The following is a 15,595-nucleotide window of genomic DNA, read 5'->3' as shown; positions in this document are numbered from 1 at the left end:
CCCTAACAGCTCCTAGGCATGGCAGGAGGCAGAAAGCTTACCCCTGTTATGGGGACTGTAGATGAGAGAAGCCCTGAAGCCAGAAGGCTCAAGATTACTAGACCTTGATGCAGAGGGGGCATGGAACCCCTTGCCTGACTATAGGGCTCTCCATTGCTGGACTCTTTATATAGCCCAGGTCATCACTGGGCTAGAGCAGCTGTTGGCAGGATATACCAGGAAAAGAGGAGACTCTACGCCCATGCCCAGCCATAAGGGGGCACCCATGATGAGCGAACTCCCTCACACAGCAGTTGGTGACACCACTACCTCTCCAAAATTCAGGACTAAGGGATCTTCTGGGGGATAGACAGCCAGCCTCCCCACCCTTCTTCAACAGGATAAGGAAATGCTCCAACAAATCATGCTATAGCGACTGCTCCTGGACTTTTTACCATGTAAGATGTCCAGGGCGAGGATGTAGCGGAGTGCACCATATTTTATGGAAATCCCCATCCTTGGGCCAGGAGCAGCAACCCCAGCATGGTCTAATGAATACTTAGGGTCCCACTGCTGAAGAATGGATGGGCAGTTTGCCTATCCACCCACAAAAGCTGCTGCCTCAGCTTGATTTTTTTGGAGGGTGGAAGAGGAATTGTGGCAAAGATAACACAAGCTGAGAGAGAGATGCTCAGGCCTGTTGGAAGCATCGTCTAAGAGCCTGTGCTTGCCCATCTCTCACTTGATGTTGTTAGACCATTTCACATGGTTGTGGGGGCAATGTCCCAAAGTTTGGATAACCCAAATAATTTTGGATGATTAACTGAACCAAACAAACTCTGAATCCCCCCCCCCCCCATCCTACAGAAGACAAAGTAAGGGGCAGAATCACCACTACAACAGCCTTAGAAAATGAACAATAAAAGAGCAGTAATAGGATCTCCCAATGGCATCAGTAGTATCAGCTCCTTCCAGATGCCCACACAATGCTGAACACTTCCAAAATTGGGATAGCTCTATAACCTCTCACCACTTTAAACAGGCTAGTTACAATGCCAAAGGCTAATGGTAAAGGACTGAATAATTTACCGTGGAAGAATTTCCCTTACCACCACTGCTCAGTGATGTTAATGCTAATTTCTGATTACATCACTTGCTTAGAAATACCTTCTCCAGTCCACTCCTAAATAATCTAGTCAACTAATCCCACCTGCTGTGGTAGGATTAAAATTGAGCAGATTATTTTGGAGTGAACTAGAGGAAATGCTAAGTATGTGTGTTGCTAAATATGTTGCTACTTTAAATCCTTCTCAATCAATCCTTTGATAGTAGGGTAAAAGGTCGTGTTCATCAAAAATGTCACTTCTTGTTAGGGCTGTATGGGTGCACTGTAAATCAAAATGTCTCCATGAAGAGTGTCACAGTTCAGGGCAGCTACACCTGTATTTCCCCCTTAGTGGTTCAGGAGTGGTTCACTGTCAGACTTCCGGGTCCCTTGCTGTTGGCTTTCTTGCATGGGGACCTGCATCTCTCTCCGACCTGACTGTGTATTTCCAGGCCGACCAATTCAATGCCTTCACTATGTTATTCCAGCGGAAGGTAGTCTGCCTAAGCAGACCTGTTTCACTTCTCGCCTTAGAGATGGTACACAGCGTAATTGCTACCAGTTTATAAGCTACCAAAGGTCTTTCTAAGCAAGCACATTTTATTCTTCAGATAAAAGCATGACAAACAAATATATGAAAAACAATAAAAAAAAAATCTATACACATACTAATAAGCTTGACAGAGATTGTAAGAATATTTTCAGGACCACCAACCAGACACACAGATTACCTTATGAACCTAGCAAAGCAGACAACTACTGTAGCAGACAAAACCACTACTAACTCCAGAGCTCAGATGCAAGGAACAGGTTTATTTCAGCATAGTTACAAAGTGCCACAACCCAGTGATCAGTTGAGGTATGTCAGGCCAATGATTTAGCTGCATGTACAGACAAGGTGTACATAACCAAGGCAAAGACTTAGTCTCCATACACTCTTTTATACCCAAGATGCTACCATACTTTTGTCAACATCCTTCTCCTCTGATTCATTACATAATAATGAATAAAGTTCTATGACCAAATATAAAATTCCACATTTATAGCCTAAAATAAATAACTTGTTTATTTATTTATTTGCAACAATAAAACTGTCAATTTTAATATTTGGTAGGGATTTTGGGGACTTTCTTTGTTTACCCTGATTATAATTGGCTGTGTCATCATAACCTCTCACTGTTACGTCATCCTTGGAACCTCACATCCATATCAGGTTGTGCAATCTTCCATAAAAAAGATTATTCAAAGGTCTGAACAAAACTAGCCCTACATTTATATTGACTATGCACTTGCTTATATATATGGCTAGCTAGTATGTATATGATATGATCCATTAAATACACGATTAAATATACTTAGGCCCTTGCCATTTTACAGGAGGTAAATTCACTTAATCATTGTCTCACCTCCTTACAGAGGTCACTCCCTCCAACATGGGCTCTGGCAGAAGTAGTCCTTCAAAACCCAACCAGGGATTTCCCTGTGGTTTCAAATTCACCACACTCTGCTCAGAATGAGAACAACCCAGGACTTTGTGAGTCATTCACATATCCAGTTTGGTTCTTTGAGGAAACAGTGAATCGGGGCGCTGGAATGGGGTGGGGGGGCAGGGAACCATGGCCCTCCCACTTTTTACCAGCTGGCCTGCAAGGGCGAGCGACAGAGAGGGGAAGGAGGAGGAGGAGGAAAGGATCAAATGGGGGGCGGGGCCTCAGGGGGAAGAGACAGTGCAGGAGCAGGGCCATGGTTAGGGCACCTCTGCCCCCCTCCCCCCCACACACACTTTTAAGGTGCTTCCATGGCTCCTGCTGTGAATAGGTAAATCAGCCAGCTAATAGGTCTCTGCTCAATGTTCAGCTTCAAAAGGATGGATTCCAGGTTTAACATTTGCATTTCCCTCACCCCAATTTCAAATGCATTATCCATAGAAGCCCTTTGAAGTCCTAATATCTTCCAGAGATTGCACTAATCTTGTTCTTCCTCTAAAGAAGTTCCATACAATACAATAGTACACCTCTACCCCGATATAACGCGACCCGATATAATACGAATTCAGATATAATGCGGTAAAGCAGCACTCCGGGGGGAGGGGCTGCGCACTCTGGTGGATCAAAGCAAGTTCGATATAACACGGTTTCACCTATAACGCGGTAAGATTTTTTGGCTCCCAAGGACAGCGTTATATTGGGGTAGAGGTGTACATTAACATTTTTATTTTCAATGCAATGTACCCCCAAAATACTTAAACTTAATTCAATAAGGTTTAACTTAATTCCATAGGAATTGTCCACGATATTGCCATATCTTTTACCAAAGTATTACTTACAAGTATCTGACAGTGGCAGATTCAAAATCCCACAAGGTTATTGCACCATGTGCATTTCCAGTAGCTATCAAACTGTATCCTTCTACTTTTAACACATCAAAGCACTTCATTTCTTCACCCAGTGGTAAATTCTAAAGGAAGCATAAAGAAGACGTTTACTAAGAAGGACATGACATTTGATAGTGAAATGTTTTTAACATGTGTTATATACAGAAAATGACATTGTACATTGTTGTAAACTCAATGCATTTTATTAAAGTTATACGTTATAACATTTGCCATTCTTATGCCATGCAAAGACCTAAGCAGACCCAGGCTCTCAACTCTATGCTTTACACACAGGATCATTCTTCTTCCCCTTTGTATTACACTGTTTGCACCATACATTAATACTAGCCCAAACATACTTGAACTGAGACACTCTGTATCTATTGAGCATTGTACTGTGTTAATGGTTTGGTGTAAGTTGTTAACAATGCTTAGTACATTAACACATCACAAACATCCAAATGAAATTAACAGCAAAAGCAACTGCACAGCGCATTGCATTACACAGGAATTGAACTACTGTATCAGAGCCATGGACTATCTAGTCCACTATCCTGTCTCCAACACTGGCCAGCACCAAATGATTCAGAGGAAGGTGAAAAATCAAAGTAGGCAGTTGTGGCATAATCTGCCCTCACAAAAAAATCTCATCCTAACCCCTAATATTTTGAGATTGGTTTAACCCCTGAAGCAGGAAGTTTTATATTCCTTTCAGTGATCTTTTCTGTTGGCATCAACTATTATAACTCAGAGGATTCTTGTTATTCATAGAGACATCCAATCCCTCTTAGAATTTTGCTAAATTGTTGGCCTCAACAACTTCCTGTGACAATAAATTCCACAGTCTAGCCACACATTGTGTAAAAGAGTATTTCCTTTTTTCAGTCTTGAACTTTCCACCTTTCTGTTTCACTGAGTGTCCTTTTGTTCTTGTGATATTAGAATGGAATATACAGTAGTTAAAGCACCACTCTGGCAGATATTCAGCCATTTGCTCAGGGGATGGAGCCCTAGAGCTGCTGGCATGCATGGCCCCTCTGAGATGGAGAGGGGTATCTTCTGTTCCACCAAGCCTGATGGGAGACAGGAGACAAAACAAAATGAAATGAGGAGACCAGACACATAAGGACATTGCGAAGGGCACAGCAGGACTCCTCTGGAACTGGCCTCAGGTGACTGGCAGCAAGGAGGCGTGGGAACTGGTGATCTTCACCCCTTTCCTCTTTGGCCCATGGTAAGGAAGAGTGGCGCCTAAAGGATTCAGTTGATCCCACTGACGCGGCTCCTCCACACTCTGAACTGAGGTAGAACGAGTAGCGCTCACAGAGAGTCAGGCCTGAACGCGTCTGAGAAGCAGTTGTTCTCACCACGCAGCAGTAGTAGCTACAAGTGACTTGCTACATTTTTCTTCACAACCACTGGGGCTAGAAACATACCGGTACTTAAAAAAATTAGTGAAAGCTGATTCTGCAGAGGTTAGTAACATTGGTCACAATCACCTGGAAAACTATTTGCCCTAGCGAGAGGGATTTGGCAAGCCTGTGTTAAATGTGCCTCATTTCATGAGAAGTATACAGGTAACTCATGTCACCATGGCCATGTCATTTAGAATGGGAGGCAGTGTCTGGAGACAGGTGGCTAGATCACAGGGCTAGAAATCAAGAGATCCCGTTTCTAGCCCTAGGTCTGTCACAGACTTGCTGTTTGACATAGGAAGTCTAGGTTGGATATTAGGAAACACTATTTCACTAGGAGGGTGGTGAAGCACCGGAATGCGTTACCTAGGGAGGTGGTGGAGTCTCCTTCCTTGGAGGTTTTTAAGGCCCGGCTTGACAAAGCCCTGGCTGGGATGATTTAGTTGGGAATTGGTTCTGCTTTGAGCAGGGGGTTGGACTAGATGACCTCCTGAGGTCCCTTCCAACCCTGATAGTCTATGATTCTATGATCTTGGATGAGTCTCAGTTTCTCCACATCGAAGATAGCCAAAATATGTTAAACTCTTCCTTTCTTTGTTGTTGAGAGGATTCATTCATTAAGATTTATGAAGTTCACGGCTACAGAGCTGTCCATCCAAAAATCTCAATTTACTATTTTCAACTTGTACAATAATAATCAGGGGCCTATTGTCATGGCAATGCTTATATATTTAATCACAACAATGATTAATATCAGTGGGTGTCATGCAACTGAATCTCATAGAAATAGTCACCCCCTGAAATAAAATATTTTTGGATTCAATGCAGTGGAAAGTTTGGAATATTTGCCTCTCATACTGCATCTAAATCTCTTACTCACTTGCTTCTCTTAGGTAAACAATGCAAAAATTTAAGAAGTGTTCTCACCTGGGTTTCGTTATTTCTCTTAGGACCTGTGTCAGACAACAGCTGAACATCTGGAAAAAATCCATTTGTTTTCCTGGCATTGGGTTTCAGCCATAGAGACATAACTGGATTCTCTTGCAGAATAAGTGACACAGCCTCAGGGAGCTCCCATGTAACAGTCAGATGAGGTTCACCTTCATTACCCTAGAAAAACGATCCATTTAACCAAAAGACAAAAATAAATATGTGACGTTATCTGATTAAAATATGACCATGCAAACCATTGTTGCTACCATTGTTGTATCATTGCAATGGATCTTATACAAAGTATGACACATGGCCAGAAAGGGTTAAGCAGCTTGCATGCTAAATGACCGAGAGCCAAACTTTAAAGTCATGTTAGGAAACTATGCAAATTGTAATTAAGGCCACTCCCTGCTAGATAGGCTAGAACTTTGAAGTGAAAACCTGTATTGTTAGAGAATTAGAGATGATACTAATTGTGTGTTTACTTATATCTTGTTTAATAATTAGCCATGTAAACAGACAGTTCCTCTCTGTCACTATAGCTATTGACTCAGAGATCAAAAGGGATTATTAATATTTAGATGAATCTTGAATGCAATAATGTCATTGTCTATCTGTCTCTTTAAAGTTTGTGATAGACTGCCTAATGGATAAATTATCTTATGTTAATCCATGTAGTTAATTACTAGTGAGTTTTGGGAAACAGACGTTTACATCAAAAGCCTATTGTTCACCCAGGATAGTATGGTCAAGTGGCTGTTAGAAAACTGTATAAAAGACCCTTGGGTCCTAATCCCTTTTATCTCAGATCTGCTTGAGGCTTCATGCAGGGGAAGGCTAAGCCATAAGGACTGATATCCCAGTCCTGACTGGACCACCCTGAATATAAACATTGGACTATAACCTATGAAATATTTCTGAAAAAACTCTTTGCAACTACAAAGCTCACCATCTCTGCTATGAATCTGAATCTCAAGATTGTACTCATGTCTGTATGTATACTGATCTTTTAACCAATATTCCCTCTCTTCTCTTTTTTAAATAAATGTTAGTTTAGTTAATAAGAATTGACTGTAAGCTTGTATTTGGGTAGATCTGGAATATTCATTAACCTGGGAGGTAATGTGTCCGATCCTTTGGGATTGATAGAACTTTTTTATATGATGAATAAGATTTTCAGTAATCCTTGTCATATTTGACTTGGGTGTCTGGGTGGAAGCCTGAGGCTGGGTTACTTTAAGGGAACTGTGCTGTGGGCTTCTGGGTAACCAGTGAGGTATTATAGAAGCTGTTTTGTGCTGGCTTGGTAAATCTAACTATTGGAATATCCACCAGCTTTGGGAATTGTCTGGCCCATTCTTTGCAGTTCACCCTAATTGAGTGACCTCAGTTGGCTCCCTTGGGACCCCGGTCACAACATATTATCAATTCCCATATGTACCCCACTGGTCAAAGTGCATTACAGGTCCCCTTCATTGCTGATTCACAGACTATATGAATCTTGTACACTCCATGCTACAACCTCTTGGCTCTTTAGCTCAAGTTGTAGCAGCTCATACATTTAGTTTTAGAGGTCCCAAGTTCAATCTCTGGTATGATAGCAAAGATGGCGGACATCCCACTTGCATGAAAACAACAAGCATTTTGGTTCAACCTAAGGAAATGTAGAATTAAGGCTGAAACTGAGTCTTTGATCCTTGCCCATTGTGTCTAGTTGCTAATGGGGGTTCTCTTAACAGGTTCTCCGCATATAAAACAAACTCCAATACTTAGCTTCCTGCCTTAACTTCAGTGTCCCTACTTTTTGGCTTTAGGACAGACTCAAAGTTATTTAAAAGGTAGCTAGGATTTAATACTCTTTTCATAGAGGCATTACATGCTAAAGTTAATCAATGCGGAAGAGGGGTGTTGTTTTTTTAAACCATTTCAATATATTGAACAAGAACAATTTGGAAAAAAATTACCGTAAACCATGTAAATCTACTAGGCAGCATTATTTAGCACCTTTCAGATTTAAATTTGGTTCACAGTAATGTTTGGGAGGAATGGCTCATATGGCTACATTTAATTAAGCTATTAGTAAATTAAATTTAGAGTTTTTTTTAATTAACCATAAATAGCAAATTCAATGAACTGATTATTTCAAGTTTTATAGTACGTTAATTTGTAAAGCAGCTCCATACACTGGCTATTCTCTTCCAGAGCAACATTCAGAGGGATAAAGAAGGCTGCATAAATGCTTATTTTCATGCTCATAACCACAATGTATAACTTCTTGTTACAGAAATTTCATCTAGATGCAGTCAGAAAACTGCTCTTTTGTCCATGACCTTGCTATGCCTAAGAATTTATGTTCGGTATGCAATCCTATGGTTGTATGTATTGGGATGATGATTATGTAACTTGATTGTATGAGTGCATTGTGGCAGAGTGGGCTATGTCTGTGTCAAATTATGAACACAGAGAGAGAGAGAGAGAGAGAGAAGTTGGGTGAGGTAATGTCTTTTATTGGACCAACGTCTGTCTCACCAACTACCTAGCGTGTAGTACTCTCTCCTGTTTAGGTGCTTGGGCAAAGGGTATCACTATAAATAGAAATATTCAAGGACAAAAGTAGCCTCAAATTTGCTTCTAGCTATTTTCTTGTTAGTCTGTAAGCTATTTAAGCTGATTGCTAATGGGGCCAGAGAGCTGCACTGCAGCAACTCAAGAGGAATCAAGGAACCATAGAGTGAGAGGCTCTTTTTCATATTCCTTTGAAACCCTTCTATGCAGGATTCAGATCATGCCGTTCCCTCACAACATGTCATCAAGGGGGAGTGCATGGGCCTCTGATTTTCACTTCTGAAGGAGAGGGGAAGGGAAAGAGTTCTTTAGTCTTGGGACCCGATCCTACTAGCACTTGCATGTGTGAATAACTTTACTCACTGGAGTATTCCCATTTACTTCAATGAGTAAAGTTATGCACATCCGGCAAATAAAGGGCAGGTTCTGGCTTTTATTCAGTGAGCAAAATGACTGAGGGATAGGAAATTTAAAACTTTCCACCAAAGCCTAACTGCTATGAGAAAAATATTAATGGTTCCAGTGTAGTGTGTTCATGGAAAGAGGTGAGCAGAATGCTGAACATCTAGCCATGGAACATGGAACACACTGACATTTTAAATATTAAAGAGTTACTTTGATGACATGCTGAAAAATGACTTTACATTGACAGTTGCATAGGGTTTGCCTACTGATCTATGAAAGTTGTCTGTCTGAACTTCAGAATGAGCAGCTACAGAATGAAATAAATCACATGTAAGATATCAAAAACCTGAATGATTTTGATCTCCCCACTGTGCTCCAAAGCCAGGATCACATGCCGACTCTCACTAGCCTTCAGATAAACTAGCTGCAGCAGCCACTGCTCATCATCTTTGCTATCATTTGCTACAGGCAAAGCTTTAATTTCTTGCCCACTTCCAAAATCCCAGATTTTCAATGTTCCTGAACAAGAAGTGAGGGCAAGAAACACAAGGAGAAAACTGTTAAACACAAAACATGTATTTTCAACTCAGAAACCTGACAAGTCCCAAATAGCAAAAAGAAAGAAAAATCAGCTGCATCGCATTTCCCATTTCTACAGGTCTGATGTTTGGTATTTGAATACTGCTTCACAGAAGCATGTGGTTGGGACACATGGTATTTGTGAATTAGTCTATATTCCGGGGGCGGGGGTTGGCAGGAAGTGTGTATGTAGGGATCCCTTACAAATATTCAATCACCCAAGTACAGGGAATATTGCTGTGATTTCCCTGCCTCAGATGGACCCTCTCCCTTTCTAGATACTGCTAAAATCTTCCCTGCTAAAGATAACTTATCATGGGGCTCAAAAATCCCTTCTTTCAATTTCTCACATGTGTTGGCTGAGTCATTTAAAAGTCAAATGTAAGCTCTTTAAGGCAGGGACTTTATTTACTTCTGTTTGTACAATGGGTCCCTGACCGACACTAGGGCCTTTGTAAAAGCATCAACCACCAGATATTTTTCAGAAATGTCCCTGGGCAGCACAACAGTCTGCCTACAGTGTCAGTCACACTTCAAATAATGTAAATTCAACCCTGTGCTATTCGAGCAATAAACTTAATTGATTTCAGGAAAACAAACGTTTCCAGTGATGCACACTTAGGGCCTGATCCAAAACCTATTGATGTCAGTGAGGGTGTTAAGTTTGATTGCCAAGCAATGTTGCCTCCTTCCTTGACTGTGGGCATACAAAAAGCATTTTTGCCTAAACGGGAGAATAATGGAGTAGATTCTCTAGTCCCTCACCTCTCCTCTCAGTGAGCACAGTTATACGGGGTTATCAGACATTGCCATTGCCAATAGACCACCATTCTGTCCTTCTCCATGCCTGTTTTGTACTTCCTGCTTCTGTGCCAAGCCCACAAAAGGGCAGAAAGGGAGCCAGCAAGGCAGAGATCTTCCGATCTGAGAGAGTGGCAAGGCTGAGTGTGACATGACTCACTACCAGACCTTCTCTCAAAATGAGGGGGTGGAAAAGAGAGGCTGAAGCACTCTCTGAAGGAGTATCTACCAACTGGGATCCACCCTTGTTGTGTGGCGCTACTGACCTGACAACAGCTTGCCCTTTCTGAGTAGCCCCTAAGCCCTGTGGGCAAAGTATCTCGGCTAAATGGTGCAAATAAAGGACAGTATGCTCAAGTGGAATTAATCTGGCCTGCATGCTTTGTGGCAGAGGCCATGTCTTCTTCATGAGGAACCCTGTATATTTCTGGAGTATCCCAAAGTTTACTTGGTGCTGCATTTCTTAACATTTCAATAAACCCTGAAGTTTCAGAATTATGCAGCCATGCTAATTGATTAATCAATTATTAAAGTCTACTGAAGAATTCAGTGCAGGTCTTGTAAATAAACAGAGAGGCCTTGTCATACAATCTCAAACTAACATGCCATACATTACATGACGTGTTGCATATTGGAAAATACACTAACTATGTATCGTGTTCAGAGTCAGCAAATCCTATAAAACTGAGTTCTCCCTTTTCAATTTAACTCCTTTACTCCAGTTGCTCAGTTTTCTCATTAAAATGCCTTCTGGGCTGAAGATATTCATGCTTGGGCTTAGCCCACAATAATTCAATTTTTTGTGAAAGTTTGAGCAAAATGGGTTTTGCTATTTTTGAATTATACAAGATGGAAAAAATGCACTTAGCCCACATGTTCCTATCGTAAGCTTTGTTCTTGCGTATCAATAACACTTAAGATAGAAACTCAAACCTTGGCTTGTTTTCGAGCTTTCTTGGAGGAGAGAAATACATGTCCCACTTAAAGCAGGGTGGTTCAGTATTTTGGAAGTGGTGATCATTTAAATTTGGAGTGTGCACACATGCTGCCATGCATAGGTGCTGGAACTAGAGGTGCGGGAGGTGCTGCAGAACCCCCGGCTTGAAGTGGTTTCCATCATATACAGGGTTTACAGTTTGGTTCAATGGCTCTCAGCACTTCCACTATACAAATTGTTCCCGCGCCAGTGCTGCCATGTTTTAATGCAGCCTTCTTGAGTCACAGGATTGAGAATGTTAAGGCAGCTGAGTGAAAGATGGCCTGTTGAGCTAATTTAGTCCTCCTGCGTAAAAGGCAACCTCAGTTTCATCCCTTCTCCCCTTTCTTCCCAGCAAGGGAAATTGAAAGCAAAAACCTGTCATCAAAACAATGTTAACATTGAGAATTCAAGCACACAAGAGTCAGGAAATTCCAAGAAGATATCAAGGTTTCTAACACCGCAGTAACTGCCACACTGCATGTAGGATGGATTTTCTTCAGGTGTCTGTTTCAATGTAATCCTTATTCTAATACTGTTCATTCTAGGTAACGTAGACCAGGGCTGACTGGTTCCAGACTGCTACAGGCTTTATGTAAGCCATGACACTCTTAGGTATTCACAGGATGCTTATTCCAGACCCCCCAGAGAATTATCACATCATGGAACAGCAGTCCCTGGAGTCCAGTGCAGACTACTACAGTCTCTAATCCTTCATGCCATTCAGGTCTAGCTCCTAAGCCCTGAGGGAAAGATCTTCTTGGACTAGAAGCCAGGCAGACAGAGCCAAAGGCCATTTCCCATAAAGCCTAACATTGCCTTTCAAAGGCCTGATTCCCAAATTAGATCCAGCTGTAATTCTCCTCTCAGGCTAGACAGCTTTCATACTCCTTTCAGGCCAAGCAGGTATTTTTCTTGTCCTGCAAGGACGCTTACTAACCTCTCCCCTCTCTGACTGGAGGCGGGGTATATACACTCTGGTGCACAAGAGGCATATCCACACTTTGAGCTGAAGGTGTAAATTCCAGCTTGAGAAGACATACCTGGACTAGCTCGGGTCGAGCTAGCATGCTAAAAATAGATCAGCACTGCGGCAGCACCAATGGCAGGAGAGGCTAGCAGCCTCAAGTACCACCCTGTCCAATACACTATGCATGTACTTGGGGAAGATAGCCTGTTCCACCTCTTGTGCCGCTGTGGCTACACTCAATTTTTAATATAGTAGCTCAATCACAGCTAGCCCAGGTATGGGTATGCGAGTTCCAGAGGTAGGATGTACTTCACAGTTAAGTCAAATTGCATGGGGAAGCTTAGTTTGTGGTATTTCTTTAAAGTTATGCCAGGTCTCATTTTTATTGCTATACATTGAGGCATTTAATATAAAGGGGTGGTTGGGGTCAGGGCCATACAAAAGAGCACCAGTCCAGTTTTGCAAAAGCTTTTTGAAATTGGACCCCAATCCAACATGGTTTCAGGTGGGTTCCAAGCAAACTGTTCTCACAGCCCTGGTCACAATATAGTATCTCATTCTAAAGAGAGATAACAGAATAGTAGTGATAATTAAATTGTTTACCATCACAGGCTCCTGTAGCAAGGTGAAACCCATTTTTATCAATTGCTGCACAGGTCACTTCAATATTAGGCCCATGGGCATCTTCAATCTGGTAGATTTGGTGCCCGGATTCTAGCTCCCAGACCTAAAAACAAAATTAAAATTATTTGCAGTCCATCCTACAAAAATCCCCACACCATGTGTTATATGTTGGCTGCCAAAAGATTAACATGCTGAATAGATGACGCTCATATATCCCATAAAAATATGCTTCCTGATAGTATAGCAGACGCAACAGCACATATTCACTCTCTATAACTCCAAAAATCTTTGGCACCCTAAGGAAGCCATTCTAGCAAGGATAGCCTATTTTCACTAGTCACATGAAATAGATTCTTTTTAAGTTAGAGATAAAAATGGTTAACTATAATGAGTTTTTACTATATAGAAAACAAGGAAAGCTAGCTACAAACAGGGCCAGTCCTAGACCAAATGGTGCCCCATGCAAGGATCATCTTCGGTGCCCCCCTCCATTTGTTAAACTTTTGAATACCTTACTTTGTAGTCCATTTCATGACTTTGATGCACGATTTGCATGCATGATTTATCTCAGTCATACAAGACTATAAACTTGCACATTAGGATCCTTAAATCTGTATTTATTCATGCCATATGTAACCAAATAAAAAAAATTGTTTCCTCTACGCTTATAGAAACTTTTATATTGTTGCGTAGATAGGGGTTCAATAGATATCTCTGGCATCTCATTAAATATGTCCTTTAATAGTCTCTACTTACACTCTTCAAGTCTTAAAACACAAGTACACTTTCACAATTACACAATAAAATAAGGTTCACAATATCGCAGCTGGGCTGTCACTTTAGTTCGTTCTTATATCTGACTGACTGACTGGCAACACACCACCTCTTATATATCCACAAGGGCATGGCTGACAACATTCTAAGAGGTTTGAGGAAAATGTAGTCTCAGAAAGTCTGGAATTTTCCACAAAAATTTTAGGAACTTAGCGAAAAATGAATCCACATACAAAATACCTGAAACATTTACTTCAAACATTCTATTTTCCTTTTTGTCACTAACAACAAAAACAGCACCATGAGTACAGCCCAGCGCTCTCCAAGCTGACCCTAAATCGAGCCCTGGCTACAAAGAAGGGATGAATCAATTATGTTGGATACTCCAACATGTGTCTTTTAAGGATTTGATCCTCAAGTGAAGCAATAATACTATATGATATTATATAAGTCTTTCAGGGCAGGGACTCTCCCTTACTGTGTGTTTGTACAGCAACTATCATGAGGTCCCAATCCTGAGTAAGGCCTCTGGATGTGACTGTGATGCAAATAGCCTCATTTCTCAGAGTATAACTAGCCTTTCAAAAGTGGCCACTACATTTGGGTGCCCCAGTTGGACCCAATTTTCAGTAATGTTGAACATCCATACCTAGACCTGGGTTAACAATTGATTTTTCGCTTTGGCCAGCAAACAAAAAAAATTAGAAAAAATATTTGCTTGGATTCTGAAAATGTTCAGATTTTGTCAGAATTCAAGTCCCTTCCCCAATGAATATTTAAGTATTTATACAAAGTGGAATAGCTTAAATAGGAGAGGTTGAGACTAACCTACCCTAGACTAGCCTAGAGCCTGATGGTTGGGCTACTCAACTTGGAGATCTGAGATCAAGTCCTGAAGCAGAGTGGGGATTCAAACCTGGGTCTTCCACACTCAGAAAAGTGTCCTAACTATTGGGCTAAAGGTTAGATGAGGACAGGGACATGGACACACACACATGAGTTTCCTGGGGCTGAGCCTTGAAAAAATGTGTCTTGGGCTGAAACTAGGTCAAATTTGCAAATAGTTTCACATAGCCTGAAACGCCATGTTTTGGCAAATAAACTGTTGGTCTGAAAAATTTTGCTCAGCTCTACCCATAACTCCATCTGAAGTCAGCGAGAACTGTGGGTGCTCAGCACCTCTGATCATCAGGATACAGGAGTCAACTGCAGGACACTCAAAATTAATGGCCAATTTTGCCTATAGCTTTTCTGACATTTTTATAGCAAGTAGTTTTAGTTGGTTCATATTTAAATCATTGCATTTATTGACAAAATTAGTCCCTTTTTTATGCTTCTACAAAAAATAGAGATGGTGGGAAAGAGAAAACAGTTTCCCATAATTCAGGGCTATTGTGATACTATTCAATCCAATTCAGAATTGGATTCTGATGTAGTTAAATTAGTGCTAAAGCCTATAGAATAGAAGAAGATGTGATCCATTTTATAGGTTTTTTTTCTGGGACATCCTATGCAATTTTAGAGGAAGGATAAAATTCGCTATTAAAGTCTACAGAATGGCTTATAACACCCACAGAAAGGCTATTTATTAAATTCTATAAGGCTTCTCCAGGAAGGTCAATGTCCTTCTATTCTATGTGCCTCTTAGCGCCAGGAGTATTGCCTCCCTATTGTTCTTCCACTGTTGGTGAGTCCACAGTGAGTCTTGCTGGTTGACTTCCTGACCTCCACATGCGGCTTATGTACCCACAGTTGGTTCATTGGCCTGAAGATAGAGATGGAAACTGGCAGCCGGGGGAACTGATCATGTTGGTAATAAACTGCATCTCTGGCACTGAGGAAGGGCATGTTGGGGTTCACTCCAGGGAAAGTGTCTCCATATTCAAGAAATAAGCCAGCTCCTAGATACTCAGCACTTGAGAATTAGCCAGTTTCCTAAAGACTTTAAGACACTGACATAGCATCAGAAGTATGCAAGGTGCTTTACAAAGTATGACGGCAAGTGGTTAAATGTTCAAAAGTGCTTAAGAACCAGATTTTAAAAAGGTATTTAGGTGCCTAAGTCCCACTGAAATCAATAGGAGCTTGGTATCTA

At 41.2% G+C, this 15,595-nt stretch overlaps 1 protein-coding gene across 1 annotated transcript in view; it reads right to left on the bottom strand.

The window, feature by feature from the left end:
• WDR64 (WD repeat domain 64) overlaps nt 1-15,595 on the bottom strand; it is a 127,725-nt gene that overhangs the window by 23,730 nt on the left and 88,400 nt on the right. The window contains exons 12-15 of the mRNA XM_065589127.1: nt 12,706-12,829; nt 9,123-9,295; nt 5,801-5,983; nt 3,411-3,541 (exon numbers count right to left, since the gene is read on the bottom strand). Of these exons, the coding sequence (XP_065445199.1) occupies nt 3,411-3,541; nt 5,801-5,983; nt 9,123-9,295; nt 12,706-12,829 (611 nt within the window). The remainder of the gene's footprint in view (nt 1-3,410; nt 3,542-5,800; nt 5,984-9,122; nt 9,296-12,705; nt 12,830-15,595) is intronic.

The sequence above is a fragment of the Chrysemys picta genome, chromosome 3 (assembly GCF_011386835.1).
Source record: "Chrysemys picta bellii isolate R12L10 chromosome 3, ASM1138683v2, whole genome shotgun sequence".
Lineage (NCBI taxonomy): Eukaryota > Metazoa > Chordata > Testudines > Emydidae > Chrysemys > Chrysemys picta.
The sequence above is the reverse complement of the archived record's forward strand: the minus strand, read 5'-3'. Positions and strand labels throughout refer to the sequence as shown.